Consider the following 21,892-nt stretch of genomic DNA (forward strand, 5'->3'; position numbering starts at 1 on the left):
ATGTTATTTCTAAATACTTCAAGGCGCTATAAAAAGCAAAATAAACTAAAATGACCGAAAAAAAGAATATGCATGCAGCCATTTTTTTTCTTTTACTATTTTTATCATATATCTTTAGTAAAACCAACAAAACAATGAAATGCTTAAAATTTGTGAAATTGTCGAATGTTGCTCATGGAGAAAGTGTTGCTCTTTTTTTCTTTCGATTTAAAGGGACAGCTTGTATTATTTGGCGACTAGATGATGTCGCTTTATTGTGTAGTGCTACCGAAAACAAGTGCCAAGAAGCACAAGAAAGAATACAAACTACAGAGACTCAAAGTGATCAAACCGCAACAGTTTTATTTTAAATTCTTTTGTCTTGAGGTCTTTTGGGGGGTACCCGTGGCAGCAAGATGATGGACAATCATGTCACCTTCCTCTGTGTGAGGCTCATATTATGTAAAATAAAAACACATTTTTTTTTGACCTACGAATATTTTTGAAAATGCACATTTATGTGATAGTTCGTCTATTTTTCCTTAGTATATGAATCAAAATTATTTTTTGAATGAATTTAGTTTTTTATCACTATGTGGTGCAAACAATACACACTATCCCTTCAAAAAATTTGGTTTGATATCCCCGGCCTCCATAGAGATAATTTTGCTCAATTTAGGTGTTATTTCTTTCTCACTTTCTCAGCTTGGAATATAACAGCATGGCTCCAAGTGACCAATTATCATTTCAATCAATTTTCTTAACTCAATTAACTGCTACCTGTGATGTCATATTTTGCTATAATCTCACAAATAAATATTGACCCAAGAATTTTCATGCACCTCTAGAATTTTCTAACCCACAAATATAACATTATCAGTCAGGTCTCGTTACTGCAATCAGAAAATTATGTTAAATTCAGGTTGAGTAAAAACACTAAATAAAATTTGCTTTCCAAGTTCTGTAATTAGGAGAGGCAGGAAGTAACAAATACGCAGTTGCTTTGTGTTTCGGGGACAAACTTTCACACGTGCACGCTGTCACAATGTGTTAATCAACAGCGACTTCTATCCCTTTCTATCAGAAATCCTAACAGCGGCTAACTGTGCTAATACATCACACTAACAACTGACTGAAAGAGATTGATGCATGCTAAAAGGGCTGTTGTAAATGTGTCCGCCAATAGTTTTTAAAAACAGAGAACAAAACAAAACGGAAAAGAACAAGCATTTATCCACAAATGGTATCAAATCCAGACTTGTGAAGTTTGACGTTTAGAGTCGATTGCGAATATGCATTCGACTCATCATGGCCTCGTAAAGTGTCTAAACCAAGTGCCTGTCACTGTTGGCATCGACCTGCATTAAAAAATAATTAAAAAATTGATAAGTTTGAGCACTCACAGAAAGATAATGAGCAAAAAGGGTAGACAGGAGTGCGGCAACATTATGGTCAATGACAGCGGTTGCTAGGCAACAAGGGCCACGTTAAGTCTTCCGATTTTGATATTTGCAACAGAGTAGCTACAGCGGGAACAGCGGGTTGGGTGGGTTTGGGGAATTGAAGAAACAACACTGATGGCCAGGGTCAGGACGATAAAATAGTAAGTACTGAGGGCTAAATAAAAGAATGTAGAGAAGTGACATTTGAGAATTCAAAACGGGAACAAAAATAGAGTTGATTTTTAAATTAAATTATAGAATGGACCCGTTTATTTATTTTGCTTCATCTCACAAAGATAACCTAAAAAAATACAGGTTTAAAATTTTGATTAAATTTATTAAGGCACTAAAAAAATCATCTAAACTCATCTTGCCTTATGAAAACCCTTGTTAAAGCACAAAGTAGTTAACTGACAACATTTCAAGCCAAACCCAAATTAAATTACACCACCTGTGTTAAATCAACTTAAGTAACTTAAATTGAATTTGTTAGACTAAGTGAAATGGGCTACAAAATCCCAAGAACAGAATTGACATGCCACGATTCAGAACATTTCCAATATATATATATATATATATATATATATATGGGCAGCACGGCAGCGCAGTGGTTAGCGCGTGTGCGGCACAGTTCTAAGGTCTTGGGAACCTCCTGTGTGGGTTCAAATCCAGCTACCAGACTTACTGTGCGGAGTTTGTATGTTCTCCCCGTGCTTGCGTGGGTTTCCTCCGGGCACTCCGGTTTCCTCCCACATTCCAAAGACATGCATTTCAGGTGGATTGGCCGGTCCAAATTGTCCCTAAGTGTGACTGAGCGAGTGAGTTGTCTGTCCCTGTGTGCCCTGCGATTGGCTGGCAACCAGTTCAGGGTGTCCCCTGCCCACTGCACGATGATTGCTGGGATGGGCTCCAGCACCCCCGCGACCCTACTGAGGATAAGCGGTGCAGCTAATGAGATGAGATGAGATATATATATATTTTTTTTATTTTTTTATTTTTTTTAAAGGGATTGAAATCTACCAGTCAGAAAAATGTCAGAAAGCCATTTCCAAGGCTGTGGAGCTTCATTGAACCACTGTCAGAGTCATTATCCACAAATGGACAAAACTGGGAACAGTAGCAAATCTTCTCAGGAATTGTCAACCAACTAAGATTACTCCAAGAGTGCAACAACGCCTCATCCAGGGGGTTAGAAAACAACCTAAAAAAATATCCAAGGAACTGTGGGTCTCGTTGGCCGCAATTAAGGTCAGTGTTATGACACTATAAGAAGGACACCGGCCAACATAGGCATCCATTTGAGGGAAAGTTTCCAGACGAAAACTACCGACTTTCACAACGTTGTAAAAGACTCATTACCTATTATTGTAAACTTTTGAATCTGATTATTCCTGCCAAAGATGGCCTAACTCGCTATGAGGTTCAGGGGTCGATTGCTTTTTCACATACGTTTTTTATTTTTTTTTTATTTTGTGCCCTAATAAATTGTTCATTCACATGTAAAAACTGTATTTTCTACTTCCTTTGGTTATCACTGTGCGATATTAAAATTGGTTTGATGATCTGAAGCCTTTGTGAAGGATAAATATGCCAAAAACACAAACTCGGAAAGCAGTAAATACTTTTTCATCACACTGTATGTCATTAAAAATACTACAAAATTATTTTATTAATATTAAAATGTGTTAAAGAAAAAGTATTTAATTGGATATTCAACTCAATATTCAGAAAGTTGCAATAAAACTTAAGAAAACTACTATTACGTTAAATCTTAATTGGAACAAGGTTTTTTAGGGGGCAGGATTAACATGCATTTCGCTGGACAATCGATAAACTGAAAATATTTACAAGTTTGAACTGATGATCAACTTAACTTTAGCCTGCAACTATCATTATCTCTGCCTTTCGCCATTCTTTTTTCGTGCGAAAATGATGTTTTCAATTTTCCTTGGAGTATTCAGTTTACCAAATGTACAATGACTGCAAACATATTTTAACTTCTCATTCTCCTAAAATCAAAATGGAAAAACAATCGAGCAGAGGCCGCCTTCTCACGCAAGCCTCTCATTCACTGAGCATCACAAATAAGAAAGGATGTGACAGTTTTCTTCCCTGTGTACCAAATGTGCTAATTCAAATTCATCAGGAGGAGCTCGGATCAAACCCCATCAATCAGTTGTGACAATGCAGACGTGGCTGGTTTTGGTAGACATTCTGCAAATATCTACCTCATGCACGAAAACAGGCATCACTACGTCGGTAGAATTCAGTAGTTTTCAATCAAAGTGAAAACACTGGCACATTTTTGTCATCAGAAAATAAGTGATTTGATTTTTAAGTGAGAAAAGAATGTTTGAGGGATTTAAGGAGGATTAAAGCATGCATTGCCACTGTTGAAAACAAATAAGCACAGATGAGAAAAAGCTTTTTACCAAGCAGGGCTATGGAAGCCCTAAAAAGCCATCCGCTTCACATTCAAACATAGTCAGGCACGTATTTTAACCAGACCGTGAAGTAAATTAAAACCTTTTATGGAGGCAGAAAATTAAATTTAGTACCATATCATGGTCCCAGATGGATGGAACTTCAATAACACATCTCTTTTTCAGGTATTTAAAGCAGTATGATGCTTCTAAACATATAAGCCGCCTGTTATGCTTTGCATCATTTATATAATACAATTAGCAATTATTATACCTACAATCACGTATATTTAAAAACACAATATATAAATGTGTTAAAACATTAAAATTAAAAATAAGATCTTTAAAAAAAAGTCTCAAAACGAAAATGTGGTTAGACTAATGTAGACTGAAAGTAAAATTTCTCTAATATTTTCCCACTTTGAAAAAAGAGAAAATGTAATTTTCTAGAATACGTATATTGTATTTGAGCTTGGTGTGCTCTGTGAAAATGTTTAATATGATTTAAATTTTAAGATTTAAGATAGTAATCAATGTTCCCTCTAAGCTGCGCGCGTGAGCAATCGCGCACTGCCCGCATATTCTCAGCACACAAGAAGATCTATCTAGCGCAATGTTCCCTCTAAGCTGCGAGTGTGCGCAATTGCGCACTACCCAGAGCTTTTCCGCGCACAAGAATAATCTAGCCAGCTCACAAAAATCAGGGCTCGAAATTGCCAATTAAGAAGCGAATTAAGTCAAAGTTACAGTGCATGAAGGTAAAAATGCAAGGGTTCCCCTGGCGTTGTGTTTTAAATGCGGTGTTTTGAAGTCAAGGTCGAAGTAGAACAAATTTGAGTAAAGTCAGTTTTTCGAGAACCGGCTTCTTCGGCTCGGCTCACTAAAAGGAACCGGCTCTTTCCTAAACGGCTCTTCAGGTGGCTTTTGCTTCTTTCATCCCTATATGACCAAATATTATGGAAAATTATGCACAAAATGACTTAAAGGAAGGGGGGATAGAACAAAAAGGAAAAAAAATAAAAAATGAAAAAGTAGTGCAAAGCTGAGAAAAAAAAGAAACAAAAGAGAAAAAAGAGGGAAACAATTCAGAAAAGCCAGAAAAAAAAAGAAAGAAACAAAGGTAAAAAGTAAATAGAGAACAAAAAGAAAAAAGTAACAGCTAGGAAAAAATAAACACAATGAGATTTTTTTAAAGGAATTAGAAAAAAATAGAAAAAAAACAGGGGAAAAAGGAGAAAAAGTTTTTGTTTCATTCAAATAATTTTCAATTATGCCAAGTCAATCTTGTTGCCAACATTGTACTTCCACTAAAAAAATAAATACAGTTGTGTATCGTGCAACCGACTAAATAAGCCCCCCAAATTGTTAGTATTATGCGACAAAAGATACCGGGAAAAAAAAGAAATGGAAATCTTGTGAAAAAATTGTTGTAAAAACAAACAAATGATGTTTGTAGGCCGTACAAAATTTGCAATAATACATTAGTCCATTTATTCAAAAGTGAATATTTTTTTTGCATTGCCGGAAACTCAGCAAAATGTAAAGTGATGTCAAGTTTTGGAAATGTTTGATAATGACTTGCCACACTTGATTGCTGATGCTCACTGTTGTTTCAAGCGTTGCTAACCGACTTTGTGTGAACGCTCAGACCCGTGGAAAATTAGAGGGAACATTGATAGTAATTAGGTTGAACCTTTTGATGATTAATCATCCAAATACACAAAAAAAACGTCAGAACTGTACTCCAAACGTTCTTATCAAACCCATTGCATTCACCTGCAGGTGGCAGCGTGCAGGCTTTCGGGCTGCCAGCAGTGGGTGGGTTCTTTATGCGAGGAGGACTTCCTCCGATGAGATCAGAGTGATGAACCCGGGACACCCGTGGAGACTGGGGGATGCTGGGTAGGGTGCGGGACTTGGCCAGGATGGGTCTCTGCAATTTCCTTTCCAGTGACCTGAGTGGAAAAGGGATATATTTTTTCTTTTTTATTAAATCATCGTTTAGATCCTGAGCAATGCCGCAAACTGAATCTAGTACAGGTAATGCTTATTTCAAATAATGCACCTGACCCCAAGTGTCCATTCACATCTGGCTGTCTTTCCAACAGAATGATTACCAAGCAGTATTACACATGTGAGCAAAAACACCCACATGTACACACACGCACAAAGCCGGATTACTGTTAAAGAGCAACAAGAGAGCAGTTGTACAGATCAATCGTGAAATTACTTCCACCTCAGCATAATCAAGTCGGAGGCCATTTAGGAAAACAAGCAACAAAAATTGCTTTTCTTTTATCTTGGTTGATGCCACAAACTCCCCAGCGAGGAGCCAATCAATAAGCACAAACACAAAGCTGCAAAAGGCTTTTCACGCTTTAACGCAATTGAATAATCGTAAGATGATTGGCAATACGCGGCATGCGTGAGGAATTGTTCATCAGTGCTTTTAAGAAACCGATAGTATTTTTATCTTTTCCTTGAAGCGGTCCAAAAAAAATAAATTGTTAGCCCAATAACAGTATGAGTATTTATCATTTGAGGATTGTTTAGCACTGATACCATTCATTCGTTTCAACCCCATAAAAAACCAAAGCTTATTTTAAAAAATCCACACCTACATTTCAACAGCTGAGAGGGCTGCTGTAAACATTTTTAAGAATGTATGCCTGTGAGCGTATTTATATTATCCATTTATGCATTGTTGCCTGGTTTCTGTTCAAATGGGTTGCTCAAACAGCACACCATTCGACATGACATGTTTTGAATCCTTTTATACCATAAGGCTAGCTGGCTATGTTAAAACATGATTAATTTAAATACTCAATGCTATCACTTTGTTTCATACATAAGCCATGCTTTTTGAAAACTAAGATGCAAATCTAAAACTAAATTAATATTTTCAAGTGGCAACAATTGCAATTGTCTCTATAAAAGGGGTCACCAACCTTTTTGAAGCTGAGAGCTACTTTTTGTTACTGATTGCAGCATTTTGATAGTATAACAATTCAATTTAGAAATCTCTATGTTTTTACCATGGTATTACCAGGCTACAAGTCAAGTCAACCACTAGAACAGCATGTCAGTTAAAAATCAAATTTCCAAGAACGTCACAATGAGTCATAATCACAGGTGAGCCGTTTTCAGAACCTGTTCGTGGGATATTCGGGTGTTCTTCGAGAGCTACCAGGTGCTCGTTCAAAACCCCTGCTCTATTAAGACTCGTTCAAACAATTTTAGTGCATTATTGTCCTCTGCAATAGTTAGTTTTGGTCTACCCAAGTGGTCTCTGGCTTTCCAAACCTCACTATGTCTGACTGCATTTGCAAATAAATTGCCATTCACAGTACAAATATTCTCAGCACAGCGGGAGTATATCAAACTGTTGCAGGGCTCTTCTGGCATAAAAAGGCATACGGTTACAGCATATGCCAGCAGCACGGCAGGATGAGGAAGAAAGAATCAATATTACATGGTTATACCTGTACCAGATTCTTACGACGTTAATAAAAGTGTATGGATGCAGAATGACCTGAAATGATTTGAGACAACTCTGAGTCACTGCATCCAATCCACCTGCCATCTATTCGGTCTATCATGTGGTCTGATCTAATTCGGTGAAACGTGGTCAAAATTTTCAACACTAGACTCAGACACTCTAAGGTCGCATGGTTGTGGCACCAATTTTCACTGAGAATGGGTTAATCACACACCGTCTTTGTCCAGGATCATTAGGGTTTTCATGTTTGTGAGATGGCCTGTCTATATAATGTGGTTTATTATCTCTGACAAAAATAGGGAAAAAAATGTAATGCTTTGAAATTCGGTTATTGGGTGTTTGATTGACTTAAGGGACTACAAGAAGACTGTTGTGTGGTGCCTGGATATAGATTCTATAGACCAACAAACATGAGTGCAGTGTGTTTATCGATTACTGAGGTGATGTCCCTGTTCTGAAAGACAAAATATATAATTGTAATCTCCCATTTCCTCCTAAATTTGTTTAGAGTTATCCAGTAATACAAGTGCATATTTGACACAACATTAGTTCATAGCAACATCTGAGCAGCACAGAGAATTAAGTGAATTAGACGATTAAATGCTTGATTGTGCCTTAAGAGGATCAGTGTCAATAATTAATTGGCAGCATTAATGAGACTGCAAGAGTAGTAGGTGAAAAAATAGATATCACATCAGGGCTATTAAATAGAAGTCAGGTTGTTGGTTTTTTTCCAGTAGACTCGTTAACCAGGGTGCCTTTTGCTTTCGTCACATTGGTGCTGAATGCTGAACTGATGTCAGCACATCTTCAGCTAAGTACCGACATGTGCCTGCTGTCAGCAAATCAAGTGCTCTTGACTAGAACGGGTGGGTGTTGAATATTTGGACTGGGACATAAGAGCACCCATAAATTGAGAATGAGGAAAGTGATGATGTCCTGGTTAGCTCTCCAAATATTACATGGGAAGAGGACACAGATAACATGCAGATTTAGAAAGACAGAAAAAGGGAGACGTCTCACTCTTTAAGCTATTATTCGCCTATCATAGATTTGGATCAGAGCTCAATTTTTTAATTTTAAAACAAAAATAAATTTGGAAACTATTGTTCAACAGGCAAGCAGCTTTGATGTTGTGAAGTTATTAGCCATTAAAAACGGACATTTGGACACAAACAGCATCGTAATTTGATAAACAGGGATAGGGCTGCAACTAACGATTAATTTCATAAGCGATGAATCGGACGATTAGTCGATGAATCGGATTTTTCAAAAACTTTTCTAATTTCCTCCTCTTTATTCAAATATTAAAGTTCGGATGGGGGAAAATAACGCAAAAAACAACAAAGTATTCTGTAATATAAAACAATAATGAATACAAATATTTGTCAATTAACTTGACAATAAACAAAAATGCATAGAATTGTATGCTAAACACCTGCAAAAATGTATGATACTCTTTTCTTACCACCATATCCAAAAATCATATTATATTTGGACTTCTCATACAAAACAAAAAAGAGCAATACATTCCAATTTATGTGTGGAAAAGCCATTTATCCACCCATAAATATATCAAAAATGTAAAAAACCCACTTTTCAAATGTCAACAAATTTGTTTTTTGGGGTTACATTTTGGAATATGAAAATGAGAATCCGCGCCTTGGGTAGAGTTAAACATGTCATTATCATAATTTTTCTTTTTACTTTATTTATTGAGTTACTCATTTTCTGATTTTTGTTCTATGTATTTCTGCAGCACTGTGTTCCCTTGAAAATATTTAACATTGTATCAACTAAAAAGTTGAAACTGTCATGCCAATTTTGTTTGTAAGTGATGCAATGTTCAATATTTAGGATTTTTAAAATATAACAACGTTTTATAACCAAAACTGTACTACAAATCCCAGCGTCATAGCAGAATGGTGTGCACTCTGTATTTGCATTGAGTCAACATACTTGGCGGCTCATAAATCACCTGATTCAATGAATCGATAATTGATTTAGTTGCCCACGCTTTTAATCATTGATTTTAATATATTTCATCGATTAGTTGTTGCAGCCCCAAACAGGGCACTTCTTTTTTTTCAGCCCCTACAAAGATTATAACTGATATTACTGCTGTAAACATATAAGATGAGCTGATTTTTTTCCCATTCATTACTAGACAACGTTTTATATTACCATCAAGTGACCGCATGGTCGTGCAGGTCTTGGAAGTGAAAGCGTAACAAAAACTGCTAAATCTAGGGAAGGAAGACGTAATCACGGTCTATTCGTTATGCCAATCTCCCCAAGAACTGCACTCCACATATGTTTTTTTTAAAGATGATTACACAAATATTTGTATATGATTCTGGACAACTCCACGTTTGCAGGTCCGGGACCTCATTTCGATAATTGCTGCCTTGGCAAATTAAATGTGAGACAGCACTTGCCTGAGGCATGTACACACAGCCCTCAAAATAAGCCTAAAATGGAACAACACAAGCGCCAACAGGTGAGCAGCAGACAACATGCACACTTCTACACGCTCACAAGCCAACACGCGCGCACACACTCACACACAAACTCGCTATCCAACCATGCAGTTGTAAACACCCCAAACGGCACATCATGATGGCCCCGGCCGCAGACAATTTAGATTCTCACTCAAGCAACAAACCTGTTGCTAAGCAACAAAACATGGGAAAAGGAAAGGAAATGGGGAAGTGAAGGGAAAAAGAGGGGTTAACGGAAAGTTCCTGTCAGTATATCAGGTCTAAAACATTTCATTTGAACATATTTAGAACCAATTCCGAGTAACGCCACGTTGCAGAACAGGTAAAGCACAAAGATCCATGTGTTTTGTTTTGTCGGCTTAAGATTTCACAAAAATGAGCAGTTACATGGGAAAAAAATGGTTCAAACGTAATTTTGGGATATTTAAAACAAGTTGTAGAGAGTACTTTTTCTTACATAAATATCACTTTAATTCTGCAAAAAATGTCTTACCCCAATGATGGAAGATATTGTTAATTCTAAGTATATTTGTTTAAAAAAAAAGGAAAACAATTAGAATAAAACAACAACAAAAATCGATTTTGTTCTCCAAGTTGTTGAAAAATATTTAACGTGACATTAATGGAGCCATAGTTTGGATACTCCTTAGTCTAATACCAAGCTTTGTTAGGTGGGCATACTTTTTACACACACACAAAAAAGTTAGATTTTGGAAAATATATTAGTAGTAAAAGTAGTTGGTGGGTTTGTTATATGCTGTATTTTATGAGAAACCCAATCAAAATTTGTAAAATGTGATAACTTTATGATTAATTTCACTACATTTGAGTAATAGTGATGTTTTTTAAAAATAATTTATTGTCTCAAATCAATCTCAAGTTGGCTTCCCTCATTGAAATTAATGTGGATGCCAATAATTCATTCGAGGGGCCTGAAAAATACCAACAATATTTTGCAGTAACCCATTTAATCATGAAATTAGAATTTAAAAAAATGAACAGCTTGGCAGTAAAAGTTGTTGAAGTGGTGCTGATTAATCCCCTTACTTCTTACACAGCATTAGTTTGCTCAAGCAAAAATCAGCCTGACAATTGTTTGTATTAAGGAACCCTTACAAGTCCAAGCTCTTTTGTCTCAAGACATCACATAATATTCAATTACTTTTTCCCTTTTTCCTGTTTTTTTTCAGGGCAATACCGAGTGAAACCAGTGTGTGATAAAACACACGAAAGAAGAAGATGACGTGTGTACTGTAGACACCAGCAGACGATCAAGCTTTTGAACATTCGCCCTCTAGCTTTTTCCTCTCTCTATCTCGCTTGGCACTTGGCTGACAGTGAAGAGGCTTTAAAAGACTTTGCTTCAATTGGCTTTCTCACCGCCAGCCCCGGTGCGCATTCGCTCACATCACTTCATGAAGCAGTTTATGTGCCAGCACAACTTTAAAACCTGGAAACGGAACCCAACTCACCCAATTACAGCCCGGTAACAAATTCTGCCCTTTCAAGCTTTGAACTGTTCATTGGACAGACAAATCTGTTTTATCAAAGTGTTGTTATCAGTATTTGGTTGAAGTGCAAATGCTTGTTTTGGTTAAAAATTGAGTCGATGACGCCCTTAGATTGGAGTGGTGACTGTCCATGGTGCTGAACAGCATCCAGTTAAGCACAAACATTCTCATCTTTTTCATGGTGTGAGCAGCTCAAAGGTTTGAAGAAAGGCTGACTTGGTTGTATTCTAAAAATAGTTGTAAATATCGGTTATGTGCACAACGGCCTGCTACAATATAAAAAAATCCTTGAATTGCACTGGACTAATCATTAGCCTTCTATTTCCCTCTTCCAAATAGGCGTCATGTTTTTCTGTGAGATTTACAAAATGATAATTTCCTGTTTGACAGATTCCAAATTGAGAATTAGAAAGCTACTAAGAACAGCTGAGCAGACAGGCGGGAGAAAACGTGCACGCTCGGCCTTTTTGATTAAACATCGCTTATGATTCATTATGCACTGAACAACTTGTCCCCGTTTATTAAAGCGGTGTTCCAGATGGGGCCTGCTTTTATTTTGCCCAGGCCACAAGTGTTTGTTTTTTCTGGGCGTAAATAAGACACCCCGTTACTTTTGTGAATAACAATGTTGATAGGATGCAACAGATAACCCTGAAGGTGTTCTAATAAAAGAAGCCCACACATCTCATTAACAACATAAGGCTCCTTCAAAGAGATTTAACTAAGAGGCAGTTTCTCTCCTTTCCTAGCGGCTGCTCAGTGACGTCTGTCAAAAGTCACAACCTAGAACTGGAGGCATGGTGACAGAAAGAGAATAATGAAAGTTAAAATAAGAGGAAGGAAAGTTGGACGGCCAAGAAAGAAATAGGCGGACGACTGAGAGTGAGACAGTGAGTGGGGAGAGACAGACTGACTGACACAAAGAGACTACACACATAAAGAGAAGTGTTTGTTATGATGTCCACCCACGTTAAAAACTAACAGTGCGGAGGTCAAGGCTTATATTCCAGCTACCGCGACCTCCCCCTGTGAAGCTTGCATGTTGCTCGGGCCTGCATGGTTTTCCTCCGCGCACTCTAGTTTCCTCCCACATTCCAAAAACATGCATTTCAGGTTAATTTGCCGGGCCAAATTGTCCCGAGGTATGACTGAGCGAGTTAGATCTGTCTCTGTGTGCCCTGTGACTGGCTAGCAACTAGTTCATGGTGTCCTCTGCCCACTGCCCGAAGACGGTTGGGATGGGCGCCAGCCCCCCGCGACCTGAGTGAGGATGATGGGTGCAGAAATAAATGGACGGATAAATATAATTACATTCTAAATAGGCCTGGGCCATAAAACGATTACGATAATAGTGGTCGTACAATTTTTGCCAAAATAAATGATAAAAATATTCGATAAATGTAGATAATTTAAACTGTAATTGCACCACACAAACAACAGAGAGCCCATCCTAGCTGTCTTCCAGCATTGGGCAGGGGACACCCTGAACTGGTTGCCAGACAGTCGCAGGGCTAACAGACAGGCAAGTCACTCATTCACACCCAGGTGCAATTTGGAATGTGGGAGGAAACCGAGGTGCCCGGAGGAAACGCACACAAGCACGGGGAGAACATACAAACTCTGCACAGGAAGGCTGGAAGCTGGATTTGATCCCATGACCTCAGAACTGTGCTGCAGACGCGCTAACCACTCAGCCGCCGCGCCGCCCACGGCCAGAATATGCTGAAGGAAAAAAAAAAATTCTGTCCCAAACGAGTGCTAGCGGGCGTTAAACAGAAAACAACGGGCCAGTGAGTGTTGAGCCCAACAGCAACAAACGGCTAGCTATCAAGGCCACCACCTGTGTATCTCTGCAACCACAGGTGAGAACATAGTGATTTGTCACAGAGCAGCATTAATACTGTGGACAGACTTTTGAGAAATGGCTGTTTTGTTTGTTTATTTGTAACATTTCTGAAACCGAAAATTTTCCTTTGTCCATTTATTTTATCAAAATTGTCAGAAACTTAAGACTTCATGCACAAGAGGCTTTAACATGTTGCTGAGTGTAAATTAACCTTAGTTTGTGTATTTATTGTTATTTAATTTTTGGGAAGATTGCCGGTCTACCTCAGATTATGTGCAATGTTCTGCATTTGTATTACCTTGTTTTGTTAACTTCAAAATTTGTTAATTATTCCTAATATTTGTGAATTGCTGTGTAGTAACTTGTCATCATGCATCTTTGTTCTGACATTAAAGATTGGTTAAGGCAGCAATCGCTTTTGTCAACTTTCACTCAGAGGTGAAAAATAGACTTAAAATGGGAAAGACAAAATACGTTAATTATCAAAACTCGACTGATTAGAAATATTTTGTCGTGATAACAATTTTTGCCATATGGCCGAGGCCTAATTCTAATGATATAAATCATAGAAAATATATAAGGTAATATGTAATCACAAATATAACAACGACATAAAATACAACATACAATAATAAAGAATATATATATATATTAGAAGCAAAGAACATTTTTGGAACAGCTTCGCTTCTCCAGAGCTTGGACATACAGTTTTGACACAAGAGGAATTCCTGAGAAAGTTATTCCCATTCTAGATTTTCATGAGAATAACCATAAAATAAAATTGCCAAACGCTTTCTGTTTTGATCAGTATCTTCAATAAATTATTTGTTTTATGATCTTATTGCCAAAAGGAGGTAAGTAAATTATTTCTGTTGCAGTCAAAAGAAGCAAGTGTTGACAATATCCCAAAGTCTCATTTCAATACTGAATCCGAGAGTAGTGAGTAGATACAGTCAGTGCGTGGGACCACAAGATGTGTGACAGGATGTCTTCAAGCGAATGTGCTCGGAAAGGCTCCTCTATTTTTATCAGAATACAGAAGGTTTAAAAAAAACACCTCTTCAGCTGAGGATCAGTGGGAAGGATCCATAGTAGCCAGCAGCCAACAGCATGCATGGCCGCACGAATCCAGTGCACCTCCACACTTACATAACATAAAACTCAATGTGAAACATGAAACCATGTGTCATACAAGCTTTACATGAGAGAAACTCTGCGATATGAGGAATGAAATCTGGTCAAATTTGAGTACCTCCCTCAAGGTAATTGCAAATTAGTATGAAACTGAAAACATTTGGTTGACCCTTTTCACTGTAATCTTTTTTTTTCTATCATGCCCCGTTTAGTAGTATGACAACAATTATACAAGAGGGGTCCCAAATTAATAGACTGGAGAGGCGCAAGAAAAATATTCTCTGGCACAAATTATGACTAATGAGGTTGAAGACCTCGTGAATTAAAGCAATAAATCAAACACCACTTAGGAAATTCAACAAATCTCCCCCAAAAATGTGACATTCGAAAACTATGACTGTACAATTTTCAAAGAAAAATAGACAACATATTGAAATCAACACTGTCAAAATCAATCATTGGAAAATGCATGTTGGGTTTTTGCAAATCTAAATTATTCTCGCATATAATGTGAATGATGGGAGACCACTCCAAGGGTGCGCTTAAATCAGACTTACCATTATGAGGGTATACGCTCCAGAAAAAGGAATAAATGGATAGACTGTTAAATGCATGAATGCATAACGGTTGACATATTGACAAGTTACCTGGCCTCTGCCACCGTACAGCAGTAGCTGCCACTTCGCCGAGAGCTCCTTCCGACACGCAGCTCCTCCCGGGACTTACGCCGATTAAAGTATTCTGTGAGTTTCCCGAAACTCGCCATGGCTTCGTTCCGTATTTTTTTTTATCTGTTCCTGTTTTGCAAAGCTGCCTCGCCAACCTGTAGACTCAGTTGCCTGTACTCACTCAAACCCGGATGCTCTGGCGCAGCGCGGCGAGTTTGAGTCCCCCCCTTGCACCATCAGCCTCTTACGCAAAGCACCGAATGCAATGAAGCAAACCTCCGCTCTGCCCGTTTTGTCACGGCGCACAAAGCTAGACTCCCAGAATAGTGTCTAGATATAAACTAGGCAGGAGCAGTGCCCCCCTGAGGAGGAGAACAAGATGGGTGAAGAATCCAGACCGAGGAAGACGGGAGGGAAGTGATGGATCGACAGTGGTCCTTGTGTGTGGCGGTATTAAGCAGACCTGCAATGATGCTTGAACGCAAACCCCATCTAACCCTCCCCACCCTTTCCTTTTCCCCGTCTCTTCCTCTCTTGTTTTTCTTGTCTCTCATGCCCAGATTCTTTCACATTGTACTCTTGATGAGCACACCCTCAGCCAATAGACAACATCTTTGCACTGCCTCACACTATAGGGGCGTGCAGACATTTTGCAGAATGCCTAAGGTGAACTTGCTCCCCCCAACACTTCTCATCCCCACACCTCCTCCCTCGTACTCAGTTGTGCAGGCTTGCTAGCTCCCTTTTGCATGACCACCATGAAACAAACCAAACACTTTTGTTCAATAAGTGGAGTGGAGGAATGCTAGTTTACACTCCTATAACTGCAGAAGTGTGACATTTGATTAAACAGGTTCAACTATTCTAGGGATGTCCAATCCAATGTGAGTGTTGTAGAGAACAGGATCAGGTGATACTATCAGTCAATCTAGTTGTGTGTTTTTGCTGCAAGAACATGCAATAAATCATCACGTCACAGTGGCACTTTTACCACAACCAAACAAACAGCTGAAAATGATGTAAACAAGCAGTTGTATCATAGAAAGAATCAGCAAATCTCACTTTAACTCTCACATGATTACAGGTGTTTAGATGAAAAAGTCCCAGTTTTCTGAGAGCCTGGAAAAAAATCCATTTTTAGGTTAGTTTATTTTGTACAATATGACCAAAATTGTGTGGTAGTTTTAAGAAAATTACGCAATATTTGACCTAAATTTCCTGGTTTACCTTAACCCAGGAAATTTATATTGTCTGTTTATTGGGTATTATCTTGAGCCAAATTGGGTTAATCTTTGAAAATGTATTTGTGTCATTTTGTACAGCTTCCTGATTGAGATCAATTTTGAGTGCAGTCTTCCTGAAATAATGACACAAATTATTAATTATTTTTCAACAATTTGTATAAAGTCCATTTCTTTTTACGCTCATCCTAGAATCTTACAAAACTCACGGCCTGTCTTCACAGTCAAATTACTGATCTGAGCAAATGTAGCCTGAAAGTAACAATACAGATTATATCTTTACATAGATGAGTCTTTATTTCTACAGGCTTGCCAAGGAAATGGCTGTGTCATTAAAGTAATAAATCAGTGAGGAGGGAAGTGGTAAAGGTATATGGACAAGAGGTACCTATGAGATGAATGCCCCTCATAAACAGCTAATTGATGTACCTGCATCAATTTCAGTCTGACACACACGTCTCATTGTCGTCCTCCACAATATTTTTTCATCCTGGCTATTGGCTTATCTCATTTTCTCACCTCTAACAACCTTGTAGTTCCCCTTCACTAAATTATTTTCTTAGAGCAGCGCGGTAGCTTTCAAATGATCTAGTCTATACCCTTCAAATCAAAAAGGGGCTACAATTAAGTCCAAGCTAAGCGTCAAATGTAAGCATATATTTGGTTTGCAACGTCAATTTGTGCTGTTTAGAAGAGCACGAAGGCCATAATCACAAACATTTCCCATATCCTTAAATTTCTGTGTACATTCATGTTTGGTGACAGTGGTGTCATCCCACAGGAGTATACAATCAGTATTGTAGTTTGCTGGACGAGTTAATTTTATCGATTATTGTTTCCTCTTGCAGATTGATTACTTGCTTCTTTTGACATGATTTGTTCAAGCTCACCCTCTGTTGGCCATCCATCTGAGAGGTAATATGGCCTGATTACCGAGTAGCCATACAATTTGAGCATCTCTTTATAGTGTGAAAGAAGCCGGAAAATGGACGGAAAAGAGATTAAATCTGACTTTTAGTCTGATAATTGTACTTCAGTGATCCCAACGCATGATAAATGACATACTTAAAAATGTGCCCCTTGTGTTGAGTTAAACATATCATTATTATTTTTATTTTACCAATTGATTTTCAGATTTTTGTGTCTGTATTTCTGCAGCACTTTCTGTTCCCTTAAAAATTGTTAAGTTTATAGTGTTTGACAGTAATGCCAATTTTGTGAGGAATAATGCAATGTTCAATAAAAAAGGATTTAAAGAAAATGTGAGACACATTTATAAAAATGGCCTTCGGGCGCCTTCTGCTAGACTAAATTAGTACTAAAGGCTCAGTACTTCACAATGAAATGCAAAGTACTTATTTGCATAGATTTAATGTGCTTAGCGGCTCAGAAATCGACACAAGAAATTAATAAGGAAATAAGTAGCAGACACTTCTAATAATCGATTTGAATCTACAGTATCCATTTGTTATTGCAACCCGAATGGATATAACTTAATTTCAGAGGAAAGCAAAAGGGAGATGCATTTTCTAAAAGGTGGTTGTCAACCTTATAGACTATTGGCAAATATATGTCACTTACCAAAGAGCCCTGTTGGTTTTTTTTGGAGATGCATTTAAGCAGATAGCACCCTTACTATTTGAGGAAGACTGCTGCTCTGTAATGACTTGGGAAACTGAGATATTTATCACCCTTAAGAAGAAACCTGAAGAACAGACAGAATAAAATAGTAGCGACGTCTTCTGAGCTACTGCAACCATTCACAATTGTTTCTCTTTTTGTCTAGACAGCATTTGGCTCTAAAATGGTTTGAGCTGATGAATTAATCATACTCTGCTACATTTCTAGTGGTGCTATTTTTGTGCAGGATAAAAAACAAATGCACTTTGGCATCATCTACATCATTGTGGGGGAACAGTGGGAGAGGATTTAGTTGGCAGTATAACAACAAATTAAAAAAATGAAATGAGAGTTTGACAGTGCAGTTATGCAACTTGATTAATGTGAGCAAAGCTTGCCAATATTTAGATAAGCACAAATGTGTGCAAATTCCTAAGTGTATTTGTTATGCCATGGATCAACATGCCATTTTTGCCACATGCAATCACAAACAAATGTAATATCAATTTGGGTGAATGCAAACAATAACCAGATTATGTAGGCAAAACAATAAGGCTGCACACACCGTAGAATAAATCTTGCCAGTCAGCATCCAGACACTATTCCTCTAAATGACTTGTTTTGGAGAGAAAAAAAGGCCAGTTTGAATTGAAAAAAAAAAAAAAAAAAATTTAAAAAAAATTGCGGTGATTGCAGCAAATGTGTGTAGCAACTCTCCTAAATGGAGCAACTTTGATAGGACCATTTGCATGAAAAGAATACACTTAAACAATGCCGGTATTCAAAATGAATAAAAACACGCAGCAGTAAATGTTAAAACCCTTTATGGAATGATGAAGGCATCTCAAAGCAGATGGATCCCGACTTAACAGCTTTATCTTCCCCTTTCTGAATTAGTGTAACTGTATAATCGTTCAAACTTTTGAAGTCTGCAAAACCAGTCGGTCAGAAATTTTACATGAACATAAATGTAACCAAGCAAGTGGTTTAAACATAAAAAGAAGAAAAAGTGACTGCAATAACTAATCTGATGTATTCCGATTTGTCCAACAAGCACTTTGGAGCAAGGCTTTCCAACTCTCGGGTTGCTGACATCGCAAAACGCTCACCCGCTCCCTTGAGGTGATGCATTGGAGTTAAAACCGCGATGGACGTCGATACAAAGCCGTTTGGGAAATCTAGGTGGTGCTGAGCAGCTGTAATGTCTCAGTGACAGATTTTGTTGTTGTCGACGCTTATGGGAGGTAATAACAACATGTCAGGGTGCATTTAACCGAAGGCTGTTTCTTATTCCGCCCCAGGGCAGATAGTGATCAAACCATAAACACAAACTCATTCATCATAAACATAGCAGCAGTCATGTAGTGAAACACACTTGTCGGGATGCAGGTTCGACATTCGTTTGGTTCATTGGTGCTGGCAGCAGACAAGCGAGCTTCCTCGTTCTCCTCTGGGTTTGTTTGATTTGTATCGCGGCTCAGCCTTTGAGACGCATGTTTATGTTCTGCTCATCGTAATTCGTTCATGCTGAGAGCAAGGTACAATTTTGCAGAGGGTTTGTGCAGGGTTTGAGCAAGTGGGATGGTTTGGGAGAGCCCTGTATCCGTGCTATTTTGGAACACTAATTCAGTGGATCTCAAATGGGTATGTAAGTAACTTTAAGGGTATTTTTGAGGCCTTTCATGGGGTACCTGAGATCTTAAAATATTTTAAATTGTAACTTAAAAAAACAAGTATATACACTTCCCTACTTACTTAGGATGGAATCAGTGGTCTGTGAAGGAGATACTGGAGTACAGATAGCATTATGAAGACCAAAGAACACACCAGGCAGGGCCGAGATAAAGTGATGGAAAAGTTCAAAGCAGCAACGGGATACAAGAAGATTTTGCAAATTTTACACATCTCTCGGAGCACTGTGCGAGCAATCATATCAAAATGGAAAGAGCATAATACCACTTCAAACCTACCAAGACCTAGCCGTCCCTCTGAACCTTTGGCCCAAACAAGGAGAAAACTAATCGGAGAAGCAATCAAGAGGCCTACGATCACGTTGTATGACCTGCAAGCATACACAGCTGAGGAGGGATATTGTGTGCATAAGGTGCATAAGACACCTACTAGTTGTATTCTCCATAAATCTGCTCTTTGTAGAAGAGTGGCTGAAAGAAAGCCCATTATTAACTCATGCACTGCAATTGATGAATATATTCGTCATTTTAAATACAAACGCTCACTGCCATTGACTAATATATTCGTCATTCACCCATTTTAATGGGAGGGGTCGGAGAGCGGTCTGGTGCAGCCTGTTGCTGAAGATCAGACTTCTACTCATGGAAAAAAGGAAAGTTGCAAGAAGATGGCAAAAAAACAGATTGAACGAAATAAGGCAGCTGACGATGGAGGAAGGTACTGTATGTTTAAGTACATATCAGGGATACAGCAGCGGTTGAGAGGGAAAGAGTGGGTCGGAGAAAGCCGGCAAAAAAGAAGGGTGGAGTGAGTGTAGTGCACGCCAGGTGTCTTTCAGAGGACCGGATTCACCCGAGCGTGGCTCAGATAAATCTGGTTCAGAGGAGATCAGTAAACCAGATCTAGTCTGCAAGAGACCTGAGAATGGGGTGCAGGTTCACCTTCCAACAGGAAAACGACCCCAAACATAAAGCAAAGTCTACAATGAAATGGTTTAAAACCAACAATATAAAAGGTTTTAGAAATGCAAGGCCAAACCCAGACCCCAATTCTTCAGAGCATTTGTGGAAAGCTCTAAAAATGCTGCCCCCCCAAAAAATAACCATCAAACGTTAAGGAACTTGAGCTGTTCAATGATTTTGCAAGGCAGTCTATATAAGGAATAATTTCCACTACAGTTCACAGTCAAGGTGTCACGACAACGGACCCCGTTTTAGCTGTATTTTGCTAAGGAAGCCTTTATATAGAAGCTCATTAAACAAAGTATGTTCAACGTTAAGACACCATATGACGAAAGCCCACACAATTGTCAACAACCAACAATGCCAGAAAAGCATGCGGAGCAATTTGATTGGTTGGGAATGAGCAGAAGGTAAATACAGTAGAACTTTGGTTAATTCGGATCTTCGCGAAATCCGGATAAAGTTTGGTCCGGATGCTTTCTAATATATTTTTCACAAAAAAAAAAATCTATGCATATTCCAGATTTTATAATCCAGATCTTCTGCTAGTACGGATCAAAATCCTAATCATTTCCATCCATTCCTATGTATTTTGCTAGGTCTATTCCAGAGTCGTATTCCAAGTCGACATGCCGTCTTTGATGTCTTCTTCTCGGAAGAGGCTGGATGACGCAACTTTCCCGGAAAGTGTGTGCCATCTTTTTGTCCATAGACAAACAAATTTCTCTATGCGTTTGTCTTTTTGGGATGTCTTCCCGGTACACACTGACTGACTATCTCATTGTGCTTCGATTCAAGTTGTGATCCATTTGTGCAAAACAACACTGAAGGAGACTACGCCGAGTGTCACATCATAGTGTCAGTGACGAAGAGGAGTCGAGAGAACCGGACATTAGAAGCAAAAATAAAGATCAAACAATACAGTAACGATCACACTGGCATAAAGAAGAAAGATATCGCGGCTTATTTTCACATGAAGCCTCAAACATCGTCAGATATTCTGAAAAACACAGTTTGTTTGTTTCATTAATATTTTGTAGTGGGTTTACACTGTTCACCCACGGAACACTGGTGTAGAGGGAAATTTCCAGTGGGACATATTAGGAAGTTGCGCTGTCCCTTCTTCCGGTTAGAGGGATAACAACGTGCTATTTTTGTTGTGCCCTCTTTTGAAGAGCAATGTCAATAAACCTTCGTTGTTCCAACATGTTTACTCTGCCTCAGACTCCCATCCTTATCTGTGTGAATACAAACGCATGAATTCATGTTCAATCGAAACCAGATGAGTTATTCATGTATTTTCTACTAAATATCATTTGGAGGTCAGTGGGTCTAAGAATACCGGATATAAACTAATCCGGATACTTGTATAAT

General features: G+C 38.3%; 1 protein-coding gene across 2 annotated transcripts in view; it reads right to left on the minus strand.

Moving 5' to 3' along the window:
* The window catches only part of ankfn1b (ankyrin repeat and fibronectin type III domain containing 1b), a 155,116-nt gene that overhangs the window by 120,840 nt on the left and 12,384 nt on the right, over positions 1 to 21,892 (minus strand). Inside the window, exons 1-2 of one of the 2 annotated variants that reach the window (XM_088322933.1) lie at positions 14,983 to 15,485; positions 5,621 to 5,799 (exon numbers count right to left, since the gene is read on the minus strand). In XM_088322933.1, coding sequence (XP_088179059.1) covers positions 5,621 to 5,799; positions 14,983 to 15,101 — 298 coding nt within the window. In that variant the 5' untranslated portion in view covers positions 15,102 to 15,485. Of the gene's footprint in view, positions 1 to 5,620; positions 5,800 to 14,982; positions 15,486 to 21,892 lie in introns of those variants that run through there. The other variant, XM_088322934.1, reaches the window with a different exon arrangement.

Source organism: Urocampus carinirostris, chromosome 19 (genome assembly GCF_059441175.1).
Source record: "Urocampus carinirostris isolate Australia breed hairy pipefish chromosome 19, RoL_Ucar_1.0, whole genome shotgun sequence".
Lineage (NCBI taxonomy): Eukaryota > Metazoa > Chordata > Actinopteri > Syngnathiformes > Syngnathidae > Urocampus > Urocampus carinirostris.